The sequence below is a fragment of the Erpetoichthys calabaricus genome, chromosome 4 (assembly GCF_900747795.2).
Source record: "Erpetoichthys calabaricus chromosome 4, fErpCal1.3, whole genome shotgun sequence".
Lineage (NCBI taxonomy): Eukaryota > Metazoa > Chordata > Cladistia > Polypteriformes > Polypteridae > Erpetoichthys > Erpetoichthys calabaricus.
Genome location: NC_041397.2, coordinates 177,251,320 through 177,267,493, shown reverse-complemented (window position 1 = coordinate 177,267,493; position 16,174 = coordinate 177,251,320). Strand labels below are relative to the sequence as shown.

Genomic DNA, 16,174 nt, shown 5'->3' with positions numbered 1-16,174 from the left:
GGATAATGCTTGCAATGCCATGTTAATATGTTTATAAAATATACTGCAATATGCAAAAATGACAAGTATCTTAAAATATACAGTCTAAAAAATATAGTACAGTATACCCCTAGTATTTACAATTAAATGTAAATAAATGATTATGTATAAAAATTAAAATTCAAGAAACACTAATATGAATGAAAACAGAAGAAAGGAAGCAGGAGAAATCCGCATCAAGAACCTATGAGTTCTGCAAGCTAGTTGATGCTATAAGGACATCTGATTTCTGATATGAGATACAGCAATCTTTGTTTATTTTTAGAATCTTATTTAAGTAAAAATGGGATTTCTACAAAAGACTGGTTACCCAGATTCTCTTTAGCAGTGTCATTAATAAGGAGGTGAATATATACCAAATAAAATATACACCATTATTACCACATCTGAAGACAAAACAAATTTGCTTTTTATAGAAAGAATACACTTAATTGATTGATATATGCACAATCATCAAGCCACCATATGTAATAATTCCACACCCCTAAGTAACTGAAAGGAGTAATTAAATCCTCTATTTGAAAATGGCAAGTTTTAGTTGGAATACCAATTCCATTAGAAGCTCATTTTCATTGAAATCGTCAGCTCTTGCAGAAAAGCTCCTTGGTCTCATGAATTAAGCAGGGACTTGTGTTATTCATTGGCTATTACCCTTCTGCCATCGACAGCCTTTAATAAATGTAAACATTTTTCTGTCACAGTACTGTAAGACACAGAAACAAACTCACGCAACACTAGGTAACCTAGCTGCTTCAAAGAATTTTTGGCACCAGACACTGACTAATCATATGTTTTTAAAAGACTATTTAAAGACTTTTCAATCATGATTTAATGGGATAAGATTAGACAAAATGTAATCAGTAGGTAACCAAGAACAGGTTCTACAAAAAAGGTTTAACCTTTTACAGTTATACTTTGACAATACATCTAGGAAACTGAATACTTCATATTGTGAAAGAAAAAATCCTCTGGGGTGAAATGTGACCTACTAGTGTGAATCTATGTGAAAATCAGGATACATTTATGAAGGATAAAAATAGCATGTTCGACAGTAAAATGGATTCTCTGTGTTCTGTTAAATTGTATTTGACCTTAAAAGTTATGGGTTGCATGGGGTTTAGCCTTATGCCTAACTGCCCCAGAGAAAAATATTTGAATCTTGACTTGGACAGTGTCTGTGTGAAGTTTGTATATTCTCTGCATGTTTCCATGTTTTTTTCTTTCTCTAAGATGCGAATATTGAGTTCTCCAAAATGGCCCAAATTATGTGTGAATGTATCTTGCAATGGACTGGTGTTGATAAATGCCTTATACTCGACTCTGCTCCTTACTCCTGAATTGGTTCAGGCAACAATGAGTAAAAGGATGAATAATCCTCTAATAATTTCTGTGTAAATACACAAAAGAGCTAAAGCATTTTTATTAATTCGAACCAATTTACTATGATATATCTACTCTCTCTCTCTCTCTCTCTCTCTCTATATATATATATATATATTTATATATATATAGAATTTATTTTAAAACCTACATATATATGTTTGGTATCATTCTTTTCAGAATTTATCAAACTTTAATGTGATGTTGTTAGATTTTCAGATTCTTATTCTGTTTTTAAATTATAAACTAAAATATCAAGAAAGTTGTGTTTTTTTATGAGATCGTCTGCTGTTGAACACGCAAACTGGCTATTAGACATCGGCAATGGCATTATCGAGACTTTAGAAATTCCAGATAGTTGGAAATCTTCAAACATCGTTCGAGATATTTACAATGAATCTACTTCATCTAAGGCGAAACCGAAGCGGCCTACAAGGGCCTACTAGGCTGCAAGTCTTACTGCTGTACAATAAAAAGAAAGAAAGAAAAATTACATTAAAAAAACACACACTGCATAACATAATAAAATATACATTCATTGCTGTTTAAGATTTTCAGTAAACTCAGATTTATTAATAATAATTTGTATTATTTATGAGATATTAAATATGTAAACAATTACACACAGTGAAACACATAAAAAGCTTTCAGATGTGGTCTGTTTGTTGCTTAAGTTACATAAGCTATTATAAACAAGTATAGTGAAGAAATTGCTAAAGGAAATAAAAAACAATAAAGCTAATTAAACAATGTATTACATAAAACTAAGGCCATCAATGATATTCTGGAATTGCAATAAAATTTTTTTTTAACATTTTGCTTTTCCTTCATTGGTATATTTTTAAAGATCAGTAAAGTATCTAATTTTTTTTTTGTTCATTTTTAGGAATATACTGATAAAGATTTCCATTATATTTTTATTATAAAATATACAGTAATTCTCACAACACTTCATATAAAATATTCATGTTTTAAGGCATTAATTGCAATTTTTACAGCTGACCTGCCTTTTAATTTTTTTATACTTAATTTTTGAAAATCAGAACATTACAATAGCATTTTACTAATAATGACAAATATTAAAATGTACTAGATACATCAAATTAAATGTAATAAAAGCAAAGGAAAAATAGAAAAAAAACAAACAAACAAAATCCCCACCCAAAAGAAAGAGAAAGAGAGACACAGGTAAAAAGAAAAAAAAAAAATTTTTTTTTTTTTGTGAAATCATGAAACAATTAGTAACATTAGAGAGTCAGTGCCTTCACATTTTTGTAATTCTTATTCATCAATAATACATGATAAGAGTAAAGCGTTCTTCTACAGGTTACTCTCTGTCCACTAATCCTGCATCACTTCATGTTGCTTTTTCAACTCCGTCTCTGCATGTCGCTGTTCTTCATCTATTTCTTTGTTCATTTCTTCAGATTTTTTATTCTGATCTTCTCTAGATAAATCATCAGGCTTTTCTTCTTGATTAGTTTCTTCGTCACTTGTTTTAACCTCTGCACCATTTGCTTTTCTTGCAGAAGATCTCATTTTATTCTGGAAAAAAGGCCTTAATTATTTAATAAGATTGAGAATGTTAAACATCTGTTTAATCATTATTTTTAACCTGTTAATCTTCCATCTAACTTAGGCCATGCAAAAGGAATATGTATTTATAAGAATTAGATTAAAAAAAGAATTAGAATAAAAATGGTATATAGTTTTTGTGTCAGAGGTCTTTCAGAAGCCTACAGAGCTATGCTTTCATTTGAGAAATAACTCAGAAAGTCTTCTAAACTCTTTAATTTTAGTACATTCTCTTTAAAAGTGGCATTTCAAGTCTGTGTAGGAGTTTTTGAAATTTCATTTATTTTATGCAAACTGAGTTCTCATTCTGTTTTACTTTGTGTTCACATACTCATAAGAATGCATATGTAATGTATTTTTACATTATAATTTATAGAGTATATATTATATATATTAGTATATATTATATGAGTAAAATGAATGGTGAGAGTTCTACATAGTCACCTTCCTTTGCGATGCAATTTTCCTAGTCACATGACACTCTCAGACATAACCAATTACTACTCCTCCTCCTGCCTTCACCGTTTTCAACAAAAATATAAAAGTGCGTAACATTTTTGAATATCCCTTGTAGATAGATCCCTACTGTTGGGCTTTTACGATGTTTTAGGCTTTGTGAACAGAGATTTTTCCACAAGTAACCTATTTCTTTTTCATTTAAAAATATATTACCTGATTAATGTATTTCTAACTTCTTACGCAATGTATTTGTGTTCTTTAATATTTTATTTTTTTACCTTATTAATAAAGCAATAACTGATTTATTTCAGTTAATGAGAATACAAATATGCATAAACTGTATACTAAAAGAAGTTACTGTAACATATTTTCTATTTAAAACTTTAAAAAGAACAGGTTTGTAGTTGACAGTACACTTTATAATGAATATATATTTCACTCTTAAGAAGTTCTGTCTAAAAAAAATAATGCATTATTGTTAGTAATTTTATTCGGTAAATGTTTGTACACTTTGGGCAAAGTGAAACTTCACTTACTTTCATAAAGAAGAATTAATTTACCTTGGGCACAAATAAAAGAAACTACCTATTCTTAAAAGATGATTAAGTACTTGTTTTGTAACTTGTATCACAAAGCATTCTCCTAAATATTTTCATATTAACAATTATCTTCTGCACCAGTTTTCTGTTGCCACCTCTTGAGCATTTGGCCTCAGGACTACAACTGCTGATATCACAGTCTCTGGATTAGCATTTACTTTTCTGAATGTGGCTAATGATACTTTTTGTAATAATCATAACAAATGAATTGATTTACACAGTACTATTATTCTGTATGCTTATTAAATATTATTCTTGTCATTCTTATGCTGTAGACATTTGCTGACTATTGTATATACAATGTTTGTGCAGGGCTAATTGTTTTCATTTTGATGTCTGCTAAAATATAGTTAGAATTATTGTAGCAATTTTGATCTTTGCAAATGATAGAATAAGTGTTCACCCTATAAACTGTGAAATAAAATTTAAAAACTTAGATTTTAAATTAAGAAACGTTAAAACAGACATACAGATTATTACTGCATACAGTATTACAACAGCATATTTTCTATTAGTTTAAATATATTTATTTACTAGGCAATGATCATAGGTATCCACACCCAGATCCAACAGCAATAAGCACAAAGCAGCCCAATATGAGACATACAATTGTTGAAGGTGTGTACATTCAGAACTCCTGGCATTTTAAACCAATCAAGTACCTATTGAACTATGAAGAAACTTATATGATTAATGGGATCACATGCTACTCCCAACCATCAGAAGAAGCAATGTGAAGTATAATATCACTCACATTGTTTAGGATTCAACATCATTTTTTTTTTCTGTTCAACATTAATGCATGTTTTTGTGATGGCAAGCAAAACTATTCAATTACAAATTCTGCTGAAGTAAAATAGTATCCATTTAACTATCTGTTACCTTTTTGTGCATCTCCTCATACCAGCCCCGAGGATAGCGGGCAATGCTGTCCATGTACTTCTCATTCTTCTCCCAGTCCTCCTGCCACTTTTCAGTACTGTACTGCGGCCAACACTGGGAGATACGCTCCAGGATTTGCTGGTTTTCCTTAGTGATTTGGAGTAGTTCCCTTTGTCGCTTTTCTTTGTTTAAACTAAATAAAAAATAGAAATACAAGTTCAAGGGTATGAAGAATTCTGAACAAGTAGGCATATTCATACCCAATAATCATGTCAAAGATATTCATATTTCCTTTTCAGTTTCTATTTCCAAAGTATTTCTGCCTGACAACTTAAGGATCAACCCCAAAGCTCTACATACATGAGGAAGAAATGACTTTTGGTGCATATTCACATTTTCTTTAGTATTTTGTGCTCAGGTTAAGATGGGAATTTATTAAAATACCATGAGCAGTGCAGATATTATTATTAATATGAACTTCACTCAATAGGCAGGTAACATGGCCACTGTGTGTAGCTATTGTGGTTGTAAGCCAGTGGTACACATATGTTACACATATGTGGAGATGCTGTTGCACCTTCTTAGCTATGAAGGTGGTGTTAATTAAGAAAGTAAGGCCAACTGCCAGGTGCACACCAAAAAATTTGAAGCTCTTGACCAAATACATAGCAGAGCCCTAAATATGTAGTGGGGTTTGGAAAGCATGTGCCTTCCTGAAGTCAACAATAATCTCTTTTATCTTATCCACATTAAGAGACAGACTGTTGCACTTGCACCAGTCCACTAATCATTTTATCTCCATTTTGTAAATGGACTCATCCCTATTGCTGATGAAACCCACCAATGTTGTGTTATTCACAAACTTAATGATAGTGTTAATGCTGAACTCAGCTGTGTAATCATGAATCAGCAGAGTGAACAGAAGTAGGCCCCTGGTGGGATGCCAATGCTTAGCGAGATGGTACTCAGGATGGTGCTTCCAATGCAGACAGTCTGTGGTCTATCTGTAAGGAAGTCCAGGATACAGTTGTACAGGCAAGAGTTGTAGCTTAAAAGACGCAACTTCCCTATGAGCCTCTGAGGGATGATGGTGTTGAAAGCTGAAATGAAGTCAATGAAAAGCATTCTAGCATAAATGTCTCTTTTGTCCAAATTTGAAACGGCCAGATTAACAGTAGATTACATGGTATTTTCAGTGGAACGGCTCAGGCAGAGGGTCAATTGATGGAGGAAGTCCATCTTGCCCGACACTAGCCTCTCAAATCACTTCATGATGACAGATGTGAGTGCTATAGGACAGTAGCCTTTGAGGCAACAAAAAGTAAGATGTTGCTAATTTTGAACCAATTGAGGATGACTGCCTGCTACAGGGAAACGTTGAAGACATCTGTAACGATACTTGTCAGCAGTTTTACACACTCCCTGAGCACTTGGGTTCTTGGCAAGTTCTTCTCATGTCAGCACTAGGGAAGCACAGTACATGTGCTCCTGAGGAGGGATGGACTTCCTCACAGGTATGTTGTTCATGGCTTTAAACCTGTAGAAGTTTTTTACAGTATAACATCTGGAAAGGAGACATCACCACTGCAGAAGGGTGGTGTGATCTTATACTCTATGATGGCATGGATTCTCTGTGCTATGTGCCTCTGGAGGAGGGAATCTAGGAGAATATGCTATCTCTAGTGTTATCCCTGGTAGGAGGAGCAGCAGCTTTAAGAAAAAGCAAGAGAAAACCATAGTATAGCCTAAAATCTAAACAAATGATTTCAAATCTTACAGGTGTACATTTTTAAGCTTTCCAAATAATTAGTCATATCTTCTTTCTTCATTCTTGTTGTGTAGGCAGTGTTGCCAAATAGCTGGTTCTGCATAAAATAAGGATGCTAGTTCTAATTGAACCATGGATTGTTGTTTTTAAGGTGGTTATTATCTTATTGAATTTGGACAATAGAATAGTTTGCAGTCAACCTTTAAAGGAGACCAATAAATAGCAACGACTACATATTTAACCAAGTCATGAAAATCATCACCTCCTTTTTTTGTCTTATTTCTTAAAAGGTATGCCCATGAGGCAGCCTCTACATAGGAAACATTAGGGCCTGGACTGTATGGGAGTGTCCTATTTTTTAGTTATGGAACAGTTTGCACAATGCCTTTAGAGCCTTAATTCATTGCTGTTTTTAAGTAGTGTAATCAATATTTCTCCCATCTGTATGTAATTTGTTTTTCTCACGGTGAGCTTGCATTTTTAAGAAGAGTCAATGCCAGTACAACAATGGCTGTATGCTGAAGATGGTACTCTAGAGCAAATACTTTTTATTCAGTAGTTAGAGTTGCAGCCCATGTCTTAAATCATCAAAGGTCTGAAGGTGCTATCAGTGAAGATGCCTCCTAGGCAAGTATTTGGTTTACATTTGATGGATTCCTCTTGCCTAGCCTTGGGATTTGTTTATTATCTGTATACGATTACAGGTGGAGTTTTACCCATTGTGAGATATTATATTGCTGTCAAGGCCGGTCTTTGTCCATACAACAGCAATAAGGAAATTGATAGTAAATATGTATGCATGTAAGAAAACAAAAACACATCACTGTCACTAGCTTGGTTAAAATTACATATTAGGTTGCCACTCGTTTACCTGTATGACATGTATAATTTTAAAGCCTACTGTAGTTTACATTCTGATTCTCACTTTAAAATTAGGCCATGTACTTTATCCATTCTATGCATGAGTAATCCAGTTCAGGGTCACTAGGTCAGAGCCTGTCAGGAAGTCAGGAACCAACCCCGGATTTTTCACCAGCCAGCCATATGATACTCACTTACCCTGGGAACATTTTAGTTTAGTTGATTGGTGAATCTTAACTACAAATCAGTTGAACTGAAAATTAATTTTAAGAGTGGCAGATATGAAGTTACTCCTTCCTTACAGGGATTAAGCAAAGAGTTGCTGTACTCAAAGCAAAATGAATGCAGTGACTGATGCCAAAGCTTTTCAAAAAAAAAAAAAAAAACAAGAATTGTAAGCTAAGTTTGTTTCTTTAGTAAAATTTTATTTTGAGAAAAAGTCAAGTATAGTTAATTTAAAAAAAAAAAAAAATCTGACATTTGTTTAATGCAACTGGCCATATGTCATCTTAATGCCATCTTATACAGGTGTATCATGGCCCCCAAAATGTCATGGTCACATGGCTTGTGCATCATGTACCAAGAAACCAGGGAGCATAGTAATAACCAAACATACTAAATTTCAGCTCTGACGAAGTCCAGGAACACAAAACCCACAAACCAGTAATATGATAAAATCACCAATATATGATTAAAAACATTTTAAAACACACAAATATACTGTAAGTGATAATGTAAAATTGTGGTTGTGGTGCTTGAAGGGCACTGTACAAGAAGAAAAAGAATTAAACTACTTCTTAGTGCTTTTACCCTGTGTCCTGCGTGTCTATTTGTTGGGTTTAAGGAACAACAGTGACCCCTAGAGTCCACAGTACATGGTTGGACTGGTGACCCAACCGGGGTGGCTGATGATACCTTTCCCAGATGGGAGGTCAACATAATGGGAGGGTAGTAGAGAAGTGCCTATAAGGGCAATATGTTACCCAAATATGCTGGGTATCAGGATACCTCCGGAATCACTCTGGTATGGATTCCCACAGGGCTGTATGGAAAATGTACCACAGTTGCAATGGGCAGCCCTTTTGGTCTCTTCTGGGGAACTTCTTAGGGGGTGGATTCCCTAACCTCATCTGTTTCACCCAGAAGTTCTACCAAGATATGACTGTGGAGTACAAGAAGTACTCCAAAGTCTGGCTTTAAAAGAGTGTCCTCCTCAGCCTGATGAGCTGCAGTTAGGAATGGAGTTGGGACACCTGGAGCAGAGGAGAAGAATACTGTTGTACTTCAGAAAAAGCCTGCTGCTTGTGAAGAAATGAAAATAAAAGGATTACTTTAATCTGAGACCTGCTCAGAATAGTTGTGTTCGGAGTTTGAGGTGCAGAACACCCCCTTTTCATCAACATGTTAATCTAAACATTCATTCACTTTTTATTATTATGTAAAATTAAATTGTTAACTAACTAGGGTATTTAAAATTACTAAAAGGTAAGTCTTTGCAAACTAATGATCACACAAGTAGAAATCACAATAATGTGGGATCATCTTGTTTGTATCTGTGTTTGCTCCTTTTAAATGGTTACTATTACAATTAAAAGGAACAAACTTAACAGAAACAAGTGAACTATAAAGATGAATATTAAAAAAAAAAGTCATACGTGCTTTACACTGTATTATACAAATGCAAAACACATTGTTATGTCCATAGGACTACAGAATATGGAACAAAACCTTAGAATATTAAACAAGAAGTTTAATTACAAGCAAAAATGATTAAATATAACCAAATACCGATAATTAACAAAGGACAAAAATAAGTTCAAACATACAAAAGATACTGTTAAGTATAATTTTTATCACCAAAACAACATAACCAAGATATTGCAGGAGAAATAAGAGCAAAAATCATTAATAACTTAACACTCTCAATCCAGCTGAATACACTTAAGGGTCATGGGGAGCCAGACACTGTTGGCAGCACTGGGTGCAAGGAAAAAAAACAACCCTGAACAGGGGTAAATCAAACATGCACATCTTTGGGAATGTACCATAGGAGTAAAATCCAAAGATCCATTGAAGGAATGAGCAAACACCACACAGACAATGACCAGGTGTAGGATTTGAATCCAGGACACCGGATCCATGCAATAACAGTGGCAACCGCTGCACCACCCAGCAAAATCATGCACAAGTAAAATTAGGAAAACGTAATCATACTCAGTAAATTCCAATAAAGTGAATACAGTGATCCCTCGCTATATCGCGCTTCGCCTTTCGCGGCTTCACTCCATCGCGGATTTTATATGTAAGCATATTTAAATATATATCGCGGATTTTTTGCTGGTTCACGGATTTCTGCGGACAATGGGTCTTTTAATTTCTGGTACATGCTTCCTCAGTTGGTTTGCCCAGTTGATTTCATACAAGGGACGCTATTGGCAGATGGCTGAGAAGCTAGATTGCTTACTTTTCTCTCTCTCTCTCTCTTGCACTGACTTTCTCTGATCCTGACGTATGGGGATTGAGCAGGGGGGCTGTTCGCACACCTAGACGATACGGACGCTCATCTAAAAATGCTGAAAGATTATCTTCACGTTGCTATCTTTTGTGCAGCTGCTTCCTGAAACGACATGCTGCACGGTGCTTCGCATACTTAAAAGCTCGAAGGGCACGTATTGATTTTTGACTGAAAAACAAACTGTCTCTCTCTATCTCTATCTCTCTCTCTCTCTGCTCCTGACGGAGGGGGTGTGAGCTGCCGCCTTCAACAGCTTTGTGCCGTGGTGCTTCGCATACTTAAAAGCCAAACAGCCCTATTGATTTGTTTGCTAGAGATTGTTTTCTCTATCTATGTGACATTCTGTGCTCCTGACACGCACTCCTTTGAAGAGGAAGATATGTTTGCATTCTTTTAATTGTGAGACAGAACTGTCATCTCTGTCTTGTCATGGAGCACAGTTTAAACTTTTGAAAAAGAGACAAATGTTTGTTTGCAGTGTTTGAATAACGTTCCTGTCTCTCTACAACCTCCTGTGTTTCTGCGCAAATCTGTGACCCAAGCATGACAATATAAAAATAACCATATAAAAATATGGTTTCTACTTCGCGGATTTTCTTATTTCGCGGGTGGCTCTGGAACGCAACCCCTGCGATGGAGGAGGGATTACTGTATACCCTTCTGAGAAGTTTTGAATTGGCATAATAAAGGAATGGACATTAAGAAATCAGCATAAATAAAAAACAGAAACGCAGTAAGGCCTGACTGGAAGAAACTTTCAGCCACTATGTCCCTCAAAGATCAAGTCTTAGTAATCTTAGCCTATGAAAGCAACAATTAGTAGAAAAGACCAACACAATCAAGAAACTGAGAAGGCTCTTCTGACCTTCAAGTTCACTTCTAAACCCTGTTGGCTATACCTTTTGCTCTGATATTCATTTTTGTTGTCAATACGCCCAGAAGTCCTCATTATGTAAGACATCTTCTCTAGCAGCAGGTTGTTGTCTCGTTCAATAATAGAAAGGCGTTCCTCCTGCAGCTTTTTGTGGAATGGAATAAAAAAAATAAAATAAATAAATAAATACTGTAGATGCTGACAAAAATATTGAAACAGCACATTTATTTCATGGCCATTTTAAAAAGCTCTTTTTTAAAATAATAAATAAAATATTCTTAGAAACAGTTAAGACACGTCATTTAGAATTAAGATGTGATGGATCATTCAAGAATAAGCTTTAATAGAAAAATGTTTCCTTTTAAAATTAGCACCATAGTTTTTGATCCTGTAGGAGCTCTAGATTTGCTCCCACACTCCAATTTTGTGTTAATTGTTATTTCTGAACTGGGACTGTGTGTACCTGAGCAAACCCTGCTATGAACTGACATCTCACCCAGGGTTGTTTCTTGCTTGATATTTCCAGGATAGGTTCCAGTACCTAACAACTCTTATTGAATTGCTTGTTTGAATTAGCATTTTTTAACTTAACAAGTTAGAAAATAAGAAACCTATCAGACTAGCAGAGATCAATTGACACATTAAGCCTGTAGTTATGCTGTGGGGTGATTTTGTTTGTTTGCATACATTTCTCCTTAATTTATGCTTGAAAGTCTGTTTTACATATTTAGTGCACCAACTAATATTCCTCCCTTGAATTTCTGCCAAAATGCAGCCTCTAGATTTAGGGAGTCCCGATTTATTTGGAAATAATAATAGCATCAAATTACTGCCTAAACAAAGTTTTACTGCCTATATAAATCTGTAAGTGTCTGCTATAGTTATACCATTGTAAAGAGAAATGATTTCTTTGGCTTGATGCATCTATAATAAAATACGCTCAGTTTGGGCATCCTCTACATTGCTACATTGTATCTGTTCATAATCCTGATTAATAGTTTGTGCGTTTTAGTGAGGCACAGTAATTTACCAACTGGGACCTGACAAACATCCACAAATAGTCCACAATTTCTTGACTTTCAGTTGCACAAAAAAAAAAAAAAATTAAAATTCAGTCATTCACAATTGTACAGGCTGTTACTCTTACTGTCCTGGACAGGATACATCATTGGACTTTTCTTAGGGCTTTATAATGAGGTGCTGTTAAAATGTACCTTAAGTTTTTTCATTTTCAGGTGAAGATGTCCATATGTTTGTGGAGTAGTTGTGTTAACCATAGGCTTTGCCGATTTTACCTGAAAAATGAAAGGCTTATGATAAATAAATAGGTTTATAGATAAATTAGTAAATAAGAAACAAATATAAAGTGGGTTTGAGAACTTGTCATAATTATATGCAGTATATTAAACTTGTCAGTGAGATTTACTACCAAAAAATTAATCTCTACATTATCCACTTCAGTACTTTTCACAGTAAACCTCATTCAAATGTACCTTCCAGAAACATGACAGATTAACACAGTCTAACAGCCACACTATGGAGTTTAAATCTGGAATTATCCAGCTTCTGATCTCGGTCTCTTTCTCTGTCCTGACCACATGTATATGGTCTGAGCCTTGTAATGTTAGAATTATTATGTAAACAGATTTCTGCTTGTATCTGACATTTCATTCTTCAGGGTGCTTTAATAAATCAAGAGTAATCTAAAAATGAACAGTTTTAAAGTCTTTTGAAAAAGTTACTATATTTAAATTTGTATGTAAATAATGCACTGTATGAATAAGTACTACTACAAAATGTATGACATGCTAATAAGGAATACAGTACCAGATGAAAAAAAACATTTATACAGGCAGAGCATGAACATTCCACCTAGATAGTGACCAATACAGACTCAAATCTACCTGGTCAATTGTTAGTATTATAAGTACTAGTATTTGCAGTTATATGTTAGTATATTCTTATTTTATTAAATCTGGTTCACACCATTAAATGAAAAAAATCAAAGGACCTTTGTAAGCACCTTAGCTTTTAAGATGTCATGGTAACAGGCATTTCAGTTTTTATACACACACACACGTGTGCATGGGGGACAGCTTAAGGCCTCAGGTGATGGTAATAACCTGTTGAACCAGGGATTGGCGCTGTTTGATTTCTTCTCTCTTCCTCCCTCTGCAGACCGGAAGCTTAACTGTCACTCCAAAGCTGACATCACTTTTGTTGTCTGCCCTCTTGTACCCTCCCCTTCCTGTCGAAGGCCTACAGATTTAAGAGGACTACCAATATAGGGAATTCGCTCTAGAATTGTTGTTGGCAAAGACATTTCCACATTTGTTTAATGGGCTGGCATTTAATATATAGGGTTCACCCAGGGTGGTGTTCCTCAATGCTTTACCTTTGTTTGTCTCCTCTTTTACAATATACTGTATATGTATTATAATAATAAATATATACATAGTATATACAGTATACTTGTACATAACATGAAAATCTGCCATGCTGGCAGATCTCCAGGATCAGGCTCAAATACCCTTGTCTTAGGGGCATCAATACTGGTTATAATCTGTTCATAATGATTATTATTTTGGTAGAGGTGGTAACATTTTGGGGAAAAAAAAAAACAAAACTTTTGTTTAGAAAGTGACTTTGCTTTTATATACAGTATATGTAAAAAATCTGAGCAAAGGCACTTGTTCATTGTAAAATTTGTACTGAACCAAATACAAAAAGCTTCAGTGTTTGGAACATTTTACCATGGAGTGATGTTTTAATAGGTTTCATTTATGAAATTCATTTCTATGTATTTAGTTCCTTTAAATTTAAATAATTGTGCTTTCACTACAACCTAAAGAATCGCACAATAGTTTACCTGGTGACACTAAAGTGATTCAATATGAGTGATCGTACCCATTTGTCAGTTGCAGCTGAGGATGGCTCTGTATGGTGAACTGAATTAGCATTTTAAGATATCTTAAAATTAATAAAAACACAGTATTTGATAATACATCTATTTAAAGATTTTTTAAACACATTTTTAGATATATCCAATGCATTTGAGCATGCCTTAAAATTACATCCTGGTCCGTTTAAGATATTTGAAATAAATTTTGGGATGTCCCAAAAACATTTCTAGATACTGTAAAATGATTCTGTGTGCATTTTGAGATATCCGATACACAATTCAAAAAGTTTAAAATGATTTCCTGTAAAATATCCTATGTTTTCAATTGAAAATGTAATTCAGGATAACTCATTTTATTTCAAGAAATACATTTTAAGAGTTTTTTTTTTTTTTTTTTTTTTTTTTTTTTTTTTATAAAGGTATAGATTTATTTCCAAATAGATTAATATAATTTCCGGAAATCTAAAATACATTTGAAACATTCCAGGTATTTGCAGATATCATTGTCTGTAATGCATTTCCAATTATCTCAAAAAATTCTTCTTGTGCATTTTTTAGAAATTTTCATTATTTCAGATATCTTAAAATAGATAAGTCCAATTCAGAAAACAGGTAATTTTACAGACACTTATTTTGAGATATCACTAACTCAGTTTCAGATTTTCTAAAAAATGCAGTCAAGTTCTGATATATCAAAATGAATTTGAGATATTGTGAAATGTATTGCAGATATTTCAAAACATACTGAAGTTTTCTTAAAAAGGAAATGCACTTATTTTGAGAAATCTTGAACTGGAATTCAAATTTTTGAAAAGCTGAGCCACATTTTATGATCTCTTAATTTGATTTTGAAATAATTCTAAATGTAAATTTTGCTAGCCATAGTTCCTGTACTTAAGGACACTTAACTAAATTAAGTGTGCTATAAGATAAGCAGATAAATAATGGCTAGATAATAACGGGGTCCACAATACTGCGGGGGAACCCGAGTAATCTCTCAGGAACTGAATTCCAACCACCGCCTATTTGAGGGCAAGTGGGTTAACTGGCAGCTCTCACATTTTTATAAGTGAGTGCGGATAAAGTATTAGAATATAATATATATATATATATATATATATATATTTTTTTTTTTTTTTTTTTTTTTTTTGTTTATAGTTTTTTTCTAAATTATTTTTTAAGCATTCATCATTTCTTGTGGTTTGTTATACATAGTACGTATTATAGTTTACCAATTCAAACCTCCTTAGGAAACAGTAATCCAAAAGGACCTCACTATTAGTTTATTTTTGATACGTTTCACCTACGACTACTGTAATAAGCGCTATATTAAATTACAGATTAATTGCTAGTCGTAGTTAATTAACCAATATTGTGCTACCGAAAGGCCTAACACTAACAACAGAATGTACAGCATTTGCCTTTTAATAGTAAATAAAACTGATAGTGCCGAATTCTATCTAGCATTGATTTTTGATTAATTCAGTCGTTATGTAGGCTTATGTAAAGTATAGGACAATTAATTTTTACGCAAGAATTTAACGTTAAAAATTTTTTGTAACAAGTACCCGATTTGGGGAAAAAGGTGCTCTTGTGTGACACTGAAGCACGTTCTACATCTTTCACAATTCAGAACTGAATGTGTTGGGGTAGCGGGGAAAATAAGAGAAGGGTTTGAAGTGTCCGATTACCTTCTTTATGTGCTCGTCGTAATACGCTTTGTCCCATTTCTGTTGTAAATACTTATTTCCACTGGGAAGGACCGGTTGATAGGCGCGATGCATCGTCAAGCACGGACAGTAGCTGGCAAATCTCAGTTTCACGCTGCCGCTGCCTCGCGTCACTGTTCCTTCAGTCAGCTGTTGATCCGCTCAGCTGAGCAGCGCTTACTGCTGATCAGGTGGGCGTTGCTATGACAGCGGCAAACACAAGAAGGTAAATAGCCGAAGTTGTTCAGAAGGGTGACAAGCAAATCACGTTCTACCGGAAACCCGCCGTGATTTCAGTTATCCAAGTCAAGGGCTAATCTGCTCCTACCCGTGGGGGATCAGTGGCTGCCTATTTCCATGGCAGTGTGTAGTCTGAGGCCAGCTGGTCTTTGTTAGTTATTTAAACCAGTATGCTCAGTATTCTTTAGTTGTCTGTAGAAACCTTTCATTGCTGCAGGCGTTCCAACCTTTCTTGGTATGTCCTACTACTCACTGGAATCAGTCAACTATATAATTTAATTCAGTTTATTCTTATATACTTTCTCAGGTGCAAGCTAAGTATACTTGCAAAGACGCGTCCATTTAATGCTGCAAGAGTGAATTACACATCT

At 34.3% G+C, this 16,174-nt stretch overlaps 1 protein-coding gene across 1 annotated transcript; it reads right to left on the bottom strand.

The window, feature by feature from the left end:
- Positions 1–1,970: 1,970 nt before the first annotated feature.
- Positions 1,971–15,900, bottom strand: cfap97d2 (CFAP97 domain containing 2). The gene is made up of 5 exons (XM_028801300.2): positions 15,546–15,900; positions 12,167–12,247; positions 10,978–11,096; positions 4,935–5,127; positions 1,971–2,964 (listed from the first exon to the last, which is right to left on the bottom strand). The coding sequence occupies exons 1-5, from the start codon at positions 15,636–15,638 to the stop codon at positions 2,761–2,763; spliced, it is 690 nt and encodes a 229-aa protein (XP_028657133.1). The 5' UTR covers positions 15,639–15,900; the 3' UTR covers positions 1,971–2,760.
- Between the last annotated feature and the right edge of the window lie 274 nt (positions 15,901–16,174).